The sequence below is a fragment of the Leuciscus leuciscus genome (genome assembly GCF_965113295.1).
Source record: "Leuciscus leuciscus genome assembly, chromosome: 5".
In the NCBI taxonomy this organism is placed as follows: domain Eukaryota; kingdom Metazoa; phylum Chordata; class Actinopteri; order Cypriniformes; family Leuciscidae; genus Leuciscus; species Leuciscus leuciscus.
In genome coordinates, this window is record NC_138729.1 from 28,197,313 (window position 1) to 28,208,317 (window position 11,005).

General features: G+C 36.9%; 1 protein-coding gene across 1 annotated transcript in view; it reads right to left on the reverse strand.

Moving 5' to 3' along the window:
* Nucleotides 1-9,554: 9,554 nt before the first annotated feature.
* tmprss4b (transmembrane serine protease 4b) overlaps nucleotides 9,555-11,005 on the reverse strand; it is a gene marked incomplete at its 3' end in the record, with an annotated part of 3,674 nt that continues 2,223 nt past the window's right edge. The window contains exon 7 of the mRNA XM_082171694.1: nucleotides 9,555-9,599. Within this exon, the coding sequence (XP_082027820.1) occupies nucleotides 9,555-9,599 (45 nt within the window). The remainder of the gene's footprint in view (nucleotides 9,600-11,005) is intronic.

The following is an 11,005-nucleotide window of genomic DNA, read 5'->3' on the forward strand; positions in this document are numbered from 1 at the left end:
AGCAGTGCATTGTTAGTATTCAGTACATTTCATTTCACTGTGGATTATGATATCCCAGCAAAAACAGAACGTTGGCACAACGTACCCAACATTCTAACAACGTTTTAACAACATGGCCAAAAGGTTGCTAAAACTACGTTGTGTGGTGAAGGTTGTTACAGCGTTGTCACAATGTTGACATTTAACCACTTATTCAGGGCCATAAGGTTGTGCCTAAGGTGTCTGGACAACATATGTAGGCCTACTCGTCACTGCCCTGAAGTGCGAATCAGCCTTTTAAATTTCAGCCGACCGTTGGGCAGTCTCATTCTTCATCGAGCAAGGATACGAGAGAATTGCATTAAATTTACCTCAGCTAAATAAGATACGTAATCATTCAAACACAACATACAACTTCCTTGTCTAATGTGACATGTATTTGTTCTGTCTAACTGAAGGGACAGAATAACGTTATATAGCTGATAATTCATGGAGTTTGCGATCTTGTGTAAATTACAGTAACTTACCAGTGAATGCTAACGTTAGCTATATTTCTTTTAGTATTCAGATATCCCTCCTTTAATCCTTACTGTTAGGAAAAGTGTTGAACATCTTCTGGTCAGGTATGTATGACAAATATTTTAACTTTATGGCAAAAGTTATAAGCCATAATGAAGCCATAATGAAGCCAAAATGACTTTAATGATGAGCAATTGACATTTCAGCACTCCTTGAAAAGACAGCGATTTAAGCGCATACTTGTTGCAAATGTATTTTCCTTTTTTGGAAACGCACAGAGAAGAAAATTTTTTTTGTAACCGCTTGCAAACCTGTTTATTTATGTAATTTTTTCTTTGATTTCTCTGCTATTTAGTCTCATTAGTTTCTTTGCTAGATTTGCTCATGTCTGCTCATGCTAGTTAACGTTGTCACTCCCTATAGTCCTGTCATGTGAAGCTCTGATTTGCTTTGTTCTCTGCCAAGTTTACCTGTGCCTGCAGTGCCCTCTCTGGTCCCGGATTGTCTACTGGTTTCGTACTCATGCCTGCCTACTGTTTTCTGGGCTTGCATCTCTCCTCTGGATTTGTTGATGTTTCCTGACTCCGGTTACCGACCTTTATCGCCCGGCTTTCAACTACGTTCCCCTACAGAACCCGTTTTTGTTCATTAAATGTTCTGATCTGCCTTTGCTTTTTATGTTTTATTTATTATACTTAAAAGAAATTTGTATATTCGTATATTTCGTTTTTGTTCCACAGATGTATGATTTTTGTATGATTTCTCAATTACCATATCCAGTTTTAATACAGCTGAATTAGCTAGCCTTAATATAATTTTTACTCTTCAAACTTACAGGTGTTGATTATAATTAATTTATTGTTAAGCCCATAAATAATAATAATAAACAATATTCAAAAAGTATATAATTATCTGACTAATTAAAAATGAACCACAAAACACAACATGCTAAATGGGCAATATCTATATCTAGCATAACATTTTTTTGTCAGAATGTTGTCTCGCAGTTGCTGAATGTCGCGCAACAACGTTGTTACAGCCCTGTCACGTCTTACAATTCTACGTTGTTACCACGTTGCCATAGTAGAAATTCAGCGTGCCACAGACGTTGCCACAACAAAAATGTGTTTAAAAGATCAACTTCACTTAATTTCTCTTAGTAGGATGAAAATAATCTTATTTAAACTGTGATTAAAATATATACTGAAAGCGATCAAAGAACCATCCATTTCCAGTCGCCCAAGCTGTCAATCACACAACGTGAGTTTATCTGGACACTTGCCAAAACTCGTTATGAAATCAATGATGCTGTTACACTGCACAAAGAAGCTCTTACTGTATCTACATCGTGTTTACATTGTTATTTGGTGAAAGCATTCGTATGTGTGCAGAAATTGCGTTGCAATGATAAGATCTTTTCATTCAAGCGATCAACAGACTGTCTGTCATCTGCTCATTGCTCATCACTGCAATCTTTCATGTGATGGAATAGATCTAAATACTTAAAAAACTTCTCACGATTCGTTAATTGCGATAGCTGTAATAGTAAAAATGTAGTAACAGTTTTCGAGAGAGTTCCACGTGTAATACTAGCTATTTAATTTGCAAAGATGTCGGCCACAGCAGTGGGCGTTTACACTGAAGTCTCTCAGCAGACACGCCCCTTCAAACAGCGGTCAAATCAGAGGCTAAAATCAGGGTAGGAAAAATTTATTTTATTTCTAAATTATGAAATGTTTGATGTAAAAATCATACTAACATTATAAAGGCACCCCAGGAAACATTATAAAATAATCCAGTTCATGACCCCTTTAAACTTCTATAGTGGTAAATGAGAGACTACATTAAATATATATTTTTATGTGTTCCAATTTGCTAATATAGCAAAAGAAAAACTCCACAATAGTGTTTTAAAAACTTTCAAAAAGAGGGAACAAAATAAAGAGAGTTTGATAAAGGCAGTCAGAAGAGAATTATTTGTAATTTGATGCAATAATATAATACTAAGTATAGTGTTATAAATGAACATAATTGTTTTTTTTTTGTTAAAATTTTGACCTCATGGCTTGGTTTTTGCACTGATATATGTGAGATGTGTGTCTATCCAAATCATACCCATTCAATTAAATTTGCCACAGACACCCCTCGAAGTGTTGTAACATCTACAAGCGAAATTGGAATGCTCTACGAATACTTTTGCAAGACACTGTATATACAAAGTTCTGTCATGAAACTCAAGATGGAGCAGGCTGAAAGGTAATTAACTCAATCTGCTTGCAATAACACCATTATCTATAGGGCACAGCTGATTGGTTCTGTGGTGTATTTTTAATGAATAAAATAGTAAACTGTATATCAAACTAATATTAACTCTAACAGCTATCCTTACTTCCCTTTTTAGGCCTAACAAAACGAACACTTTGAAACACAATGTACTAAAACGTTCTGTCCTGTGTTTTTGAATGTTGCATGTTGTGTTGCCATACCCCTTTGACTTTGGTTGTGTGAGTGTAAAAATAACAAATATGGGAAATTAAACTAGACAGATGACTAGGTTAGAACCTTGTGATTAACAATGAAGTAATCATTAAAACAAAGTTTGCTTTACCTAGTAACCGAAGGGTTTGCATAAGAACCAATCAAATTCATATAATTTTGCCATACCTCCCTTTTCTATAAAAACTGTTGTATTCGTGTTAGCTGGTGGGATTCTCAATGGAATTTGTCTGAGATCCTCCGGCCTTGCTTCTTCTTGGGGGAGATTCTCTGAGAACTGCTCGGGAACTCTTCTGGCCGAGATTAAAGCATTTAAAGGACATTTGCTGAAGTCTATTTGTCGATCATTGCTGCGCAGCAAGAAAGCTAGTTAGGGAAGAAAGTTAGATAGGTAGACTATATATTAAAAATCAATGTGGAGACATTAGGGAACGTCGATTGGAGACGACCCAGGGAACGTCGATTGGAGACGACCCAGGTAGACTATATATTAAATGTCGATTGGAGACGTTAGGGAACGTCGATTGGAGACGACCCAGATAGTTAGGTTTAGGGAAAAATCTACCACAGTTCCTACTGTATAAATCAATGAGCTCACTGCTAAACCTTCAAATACTTGTTTAACCTTTGCTATAGCAGTGCAGCACACTTTCAGAAACCCTTCATCTTCCCCGGCTCCACCTGTATAGATCCCCTACGGCCGATGGAGGATGGAGGGACGATGAACTAGGATGGAGTTCACAATGTAGTGCTGCAACATCATTCTACCACTTCTCATTGCATGGAGGGACTCAGTCAAGGGTATGTTTTAAGAAAAGATGATGACTGCATATTTCCCTACAATATATTAGGCCAAAAACAGTAAGTGAAAAGCATGTCTGAATTCACAGTATTCATAAAACAGTAGGTGAAAAGTACCTGGATGACCCACTACTTCTGGCGAGATTCTGAAGTGCGGATCTAATGGACATTTTACTATCCCATGGCGCGACGGGAGAGAAGTTGTGAATGGCAGTGAAGCAACGCAACTGATGCTGTAAGTCACATGACAATGACAACATGGTGAATGTAGTATGTCCAGATTACATACTATATAAAATGTACTGGTTTTTTTTAGCAGTCACAAATTACTCTATACCTACTCAGACAGTGTGTGATTTCCAATGCTATCTCACGACCAATTCGTACGAATTCGTACAAGTGAGTAAAATGTGGCTGATTCGTACGAATTCGTACGACCCCACTCGTATGAATTCGTACGATTTGTCTAAACCCCAGTGACGGTTAGGTTTAGGGGCGGGGTTAGGGGTAGGTCATTCGTACAAATTCATACGAATTGGACTATTCGTAAAATATGTACAATTTAGCAAAATTTTTACAAATTAGTACGAGTGAGGTCGTATGAATTTCTACGAATTAGCCACCTCGTAAAATTCGTACAAATTGCCGTGAGATCGGGTTGGTGATTTCAGATGTAGCTTATAGGTTTCAAGCAGAGCAGTATCTGGAGTGAGCACTGAGCTAGATAATATAGAGAAAAGGAGTCACAAGACAAAACTCTCAAGCAGTTTCTACTGCATCATACTTTTTCCCTCCGGACCAGACAGATTCTCCCCATTTCCTCTCACTTTTCTTTTCCTGTACCGGAATTAATTTCTGGCCACTTCTCCCAGTCTTTGACCCAGATCCGCTCCACATAGCTAGTTACGGACCTTTCTCTATTGTGTTTGTTTGTTTCATTTGTTGATGGAATGTGACAGCTGACAGCATGATGTTTCTCAATATAAATTAAATAAATGTATATTGTTTAAATAAATAATTTGTTTAGAATAACCAAGAATTACTTCCATATTAGAGGGCAGATTCACCAGTAAATACAAATGCATCTTTCTCTTCACACACACATTTTATATATATCTGCATATACAGTACACAGATTTCATTACTAGGAGCCACACACATGCCCAAGTACAGAAAGTATCCTGGTTTCAGATGACAATTGCCCTGATCCATAAAAACCTGACACTGCTGGTGCAGCCTATTATCAATACCAGAGGGGGTGGGGTTGAGAAATGCAGAGTCATAGGAAACTCAATTCTGCTAGTCTATCATAGATGTGAAGAGAGAGTGAGGCATTAACACATATTCAAAGTCACAGTCACTTTGCAGGCAAACACACACTCACACATGCATGTGCAGCCTACTCATATTCATTCATTTTTCTTCCACAGTCCACATTCTGAAGCATGTCACTCTAGTTAATAGGGGTCAAACAAACTCTCACTGCTCTTTGAGTATTAAGTGATGTGTATTCCAGCAGTTGGGGGTGCCGGAGGACCCCTCATGTTTCTTTCTGGAGCCATCCTCCCTGTTGCCTCTCTAAAAACTGCAATGCAGAAGAGACTTCGGACCCCAAATATCACCGCCTAACAACCTGAACCCACATTTACAGCTAGGAGAGAGAGAGAGAGAGAGAGAGAGAGAGGGGGGGGGGGGGGGGGGGGACGACTGGCAGTCAGCCAAGGAGGGGAAAAGTTGAGTGTAAGCCAAATTTTTGCCGATTTTTCATAGAGGAGGGGGAGGGGGGGGTGCTTCTGTTGAACAGACTAGCTGCAGTGGTCCTCAGACGTCCAGTGCTTCAATGCTCTTCAGTTCTGTTTTACTGGCTGGACTGCATGTGTGTCTCTCACAAGGTGCGACGGTGAGAGTGTGTGTGTGTGTGTGTGTGTGTGTGTGTGTGTGTGTGTGTGTGTGTGTGTGTGTGTGTGTGTGTATGTGTGTGTGTGTGTGTGTGTGTGTGTGTGTGTGTGTGTGTGTGTGACTGTGTAGATTTTTTTTTTATTAATATTAACAAATCTACATGTCTATTATTATTATTATAGTCAGTTTGGATCAAAGTGGACCAAATTTATAAATATACATAAATAAATTTATTAAAACTATATTATTAAAATAATAAATATTATTATTAATATATTAATATATCATATTATTTTATTTATATATGAATTGTACAATAAATAATATAAATTAATTTTTAATTAATGTTATTTATTATTTTGTTACTTTTTGTGTTTTGTTAATATATTTGAATAAATATATTTAATTATGTATATTTATTAATTTCCATGTATGCTGTAGACACTTCTATCCAAACCAGCTTACAGTAAATTGCTTCAAAACTTCTTGACTTAACTGGATTCGGTCAGCTGATCTTGGTTATTTAGGGTTATAGTTCATGTGGGACAAATATTTTATACAGGAATTTGTGACGTGTTTGTATGTATGTAAGTCTTGCTGCCCTCCTGTTCAAAACGTCTCTTTTTCACAGGTCAGAGGGCAACCGAACAACCAAAAAATTTAGCCAGATGGAGTTCTAGAAACTTCATCTTTCCAGCTGGGAAGAATCTTGAGCTTCCAGATCTCTGAGATCTGGACAGGCCTTTGACAGGGGGAATCTTACGTTTGTGCGCACAGATTGATCAAGTGTGCAACTGGCTGCTGAGAAGCGGACGGGTGTCTTTGCCACCCAGGCAGAATCTTGAGGAAGACTTCTGGGAAACTGGACCTGAACTGCTGAGGAAGGCTGGTGGACGTGACAAAAAGAAGGGAGAAGAAAGTGAAGAGCAGGATGGAAACACAGAGCAGAGGGCATCTGAGAGGGGGAGGTTGCGCACCCTCTGAAAGAACCGCTTCCTGTCTTCTGCTCATACTTATCACTGGTAAGACTGTTTAGTTGTGATTTTTGATTTAGGAAAATAAACTTTAAAAATACAACAGTCTACATGGGATAATCTACGACGTGGACATATATACAGAACTGAGGATAGAACAACATACTCGCACTGACAAGAACAGGAATTCATACTGAAAACAGTGAGCTTGCAAACACTATGCAGCTCTAGTGTCCTAAACACAGACAGACACAGATTCAACCCCCAAATGTTGCATTGCAAGGAAGCTGTTGAATAAAGTATTGTATAAAGTATGGTGTGAAAAGTCAGCATTAGATTAGTGGCTCAAAATGAGGAAGGAAAGGGGACAGGGGGGCGATCCCTAAAGATGGAACCACGCACAGCAAATTGTGGTCAGACTCAGAGTTATAATTTGCTTACCCTCATGTCGTTTCAAATCTGATTCAATACTTTAATTCTCATCATGTTAGGATGTTAACACCACTTTATTTCACTAAGCAAATGAGCATGTACTTTAGCATTAAATTTTGGCCTTAGTAAGGCTTGTGTATCACAAATTAAGCTGCATTTGAATTTGAATAATACGAAATGGCTCTCGGGAATATTTCTTGATTTTAGGTTGCAAGTAAAAAATTTGTTTGTCAGTGAACGAGTGACTGAGAAATATCCATCCGAGAGCTGTGTACGGGACGTCCTGTGCTGCTCTAGACTAGAGAACATACTTTGGACCAACACAGACTAATGCATGATAAGACTTGCAGTAACTTCAGGGATTTTGTTCTTGGCTGGTAAAGGGGAGTATCACATATCTTAACTGCTGCTGAGTTAATCACAGAATTTAAAGGAGCTGCGATGAAAGGAAAGGGACTGAAGACCCACTTAAATAGGGTCTAGAATCACCTATGTCTGGAAATCATGGCTGTTTGCTCTCTCAAAAGTCTCTTTGCTTAAGTCTCTTTTAAATATTTTTCATCATATGGTTTCAAAGTATCTGGTGTAGCAAATTAGCTCTAAAGAAATATTAATAATCAATCATAACTTGTTATAAATGATTATGAATATTTGGATCAGTTAATATAATTAACTTAATGTTGTAAAATTAATATTACAATCAGTTAACTTGTTTGTGCTGTGAACACTCAGTGTTAATTGTTTATTAATTCTAAGAAATGTACATTTCCGGGGCATGGGAAATGTCTTTCTTACTGTACAGTACTATTCAGAGCCTGTAGTCAAAATCTACATGATTAGGGACTCCACTATGAGCTTGAGACACGGACAACTTTTCTTTGTGATATGAACAAGACTTTATTAACTAGACTAAACACTTAAACTACTCTAACATACACATACATACATGCATACATGTTATAGCATTGTTTGAAATTCAGCAGATAAACAGCCTTGAGCAAACCATCAGTTTAGTTCTAACACGCCCTTCTTAAAAAGGGGTAAGGATACTTAATGGATCAATTAATGAGACTAAGTTCAATACATGCATGTCTCGCCCATTTGAATTAAACTTTCCTGATGCAATTTGTTGAAGCTCCAGTTGATCTTTGCTGATGTTGTCTTGATGAGAGAGAACCAGTGTGAGTCAGAGGATCTTTGGTGAATGGAAAGACAAGGCCGCAGCCTGGCACAAGCTTGGGGGTCCTTAGAAAACTTCTAGTTCAGCATCATCTTCACATCAGGATTCCAGAAAAGGACTAAGAGCCCAAGAGAACTAAGAGACAAGAGGCGTGATCTTGTGATCAGTGATTTTTAAAGCGTGAAGATGTCACATCCTCTGGAGGGTTCTGAGCCAATAAGAAGTTGTTCACTTTGGAGGGAATTTCTTTACGACCTTTTGTTCAAGCAGGCCTTTGAACATGTAATTTGATTGGGTGTTTAACAAAAGAATCTTCAAGACTTTTATAATACTAATGCGTCACAAAGTTAGCAAAATGTAATGTAAATTAACAAACGGGGGACGAAGAATAGAGTTTATAGAGACATGCTACACATATGCTTTTGGTAAACCATAGTATGCAAGTCTGAAACATTAATCCGAAAGAGTTGAATGAATACATAGGCCAAACCACATAAAAGGAAAATCATGAAATGGGAAAACTAGATATATGTTTATACATTTCTCAAGTGGTTATATATAGAATATATAGGATTAAAAGGGTTTATTTCTCCTTCTCAGCAAGAATTAAGTGAGAGTCACAACTGTCTGCAAATTCCTTTTGGGGTCGTAAAAAGTCATATCAGTTTTAATGTGTCCTGTAACGGGACACCAGGTTCTGCCAGTGTGTTAGCTTAATTTGGATGTTAGTTTTGGGGGAAGTTTCATAGACCTATGTTGGGAGAGTGAGTTTGCTGGATAATTCATTAAATATAATGAATAATTTGTGTGTGTCTGATTGATTCAGATGCTACACTGGGCTATGTTATCCACATTCTTTTAGTAGCTCTATATTTTACTGTGAATTAAAATATTCGTATTTATGTCTCCTAAGGTTTTGCGGAAGATACATTAATGAATATCATCACTCAATCATTAAGTCTCATGAGACTCTTTGCTCATCCACTTTTGTGCAATAAAATGTTTCTCTGGGGTAAAGCAGCAGGCTACGTTTCTGTAAAGGAAGCACAGTGTCTCTTACAGAGGACATGATGACAAGCATGTTGACAAAATCAACATTGAGTACACAGTGTTTCCAAGATCCAAGATGTGTCCTGGTTTAAAATATCTCTCATGAAAGGGTACAGTTGATTGGTAGGTCCTCTTCACTGGTCGTGTAACCTCTCCTGAAGAGTTACACGAGCACTCTCACGTCGGCTCATGTTCACTTTTTCACATTGCGTGCCAAGCAAACTTCAGACGTCAGAGAAGTCCAGGTGTTTATGTAAGGTCACCACAGCCTGAAACATAACATGCAGTATGTTAAAATACGTTACAGTTATATACATTATACTATTCATGTATATGTTAGATTTTCAGTATCCAGATACAAAGTTTCACTGTTAGCTTGCAAAATTGCATTCACAAACTGATCCTCGCAATGAAACAAGCAAGCATGCAATAATTCACTGATTAAATTGTGCCTCTTATCCATTTCTTGTGGAAGTGAACCATACTAACTATAAGCATTTGTCTGTATATAACATACTATTCCTATTTCACTTTACTTATTTTTTTCAAGTCAATCGGTTTGCATAGTATAAGTTGAACCATTCAGAACACAGCTGATTATGGACTTTGAATATGTCAGCGCATGGTTTAGCAAGATTCATAACAGCTGTCACATTTCAGATCTGGTTCTACAGAGAGAGACGTGCATAGCAGTTTTTAGTCATCTTAACTTTTTCTTTTCTTGGTGTTTATAAATCTTTAGTTCTAGTAACTAAAAAAGAACTGTAGAGAGTACTTGATAATTTACTTTAGATTTACTCTTGACTTGTAGCTACTTGTAGAATTACTGACTCCCAGAGTGCATTGCGGTATATATAAATTATGCAATTGCTTTGTTTTACTATTTTTGTTTGTTTGTTTTATTTTCTGTCTTGTGTCAGTAGCACAACAAAAACAGCAAATAAAATTGTTATTGTTACAATTAATAAAAATAAATAAAATGTAATTGTTACCATTGTTGTGTTTTGCATGCTGATTGTTGAAGTCTGTGTGTGACTTAAAAATTTTACATTTTCATGGTCAAGATATTGTCACAAATATAGAGGGATTATATCAACCCAATTAAAAGTTTCACAAGGTGTTTATGACATAAGTGTAAACAATAAAATATTAAAAGATAATTGTATAACCTTTTAAAAGCAACCTATGTATTACTTCCCTTCCTTTAAAACCAAATAACTATTATTTTGTGTTACATCACTGAATCAGAGGAAGATAATTACAATAATATAAATGAAGTTGTGCCCAACCAAAGGGAACACAAATCACCATAATGGTGAGTTAAAACAAAAACATTTAGGAAAATCAACATCAGTTTATGAAGCCAGCTTATGTGTTGTTCTCTCAAAATTTTCAGTTGTATTGACAACATTCAAGATGACTTTGGGAAATGAGTGAATGAAGAGAACTGCAGAAGTGGATGAAAATGCCCCACCTCAAAAACTGTTTTCTTTTTTTCTTGACAAAATGGCACTCAATCCATTAAATTAATCTTCACTTGGGTTTTCAGAGTAACCAAGGGATACTATGTGAATATTACAGATTACTACATTACAATTAAGTTAAGACATTAAGTAAAGTTAACTAAAAAGTATTAGTTAGAACAACTGTTGGATTTTAATACACCTTACAGAAC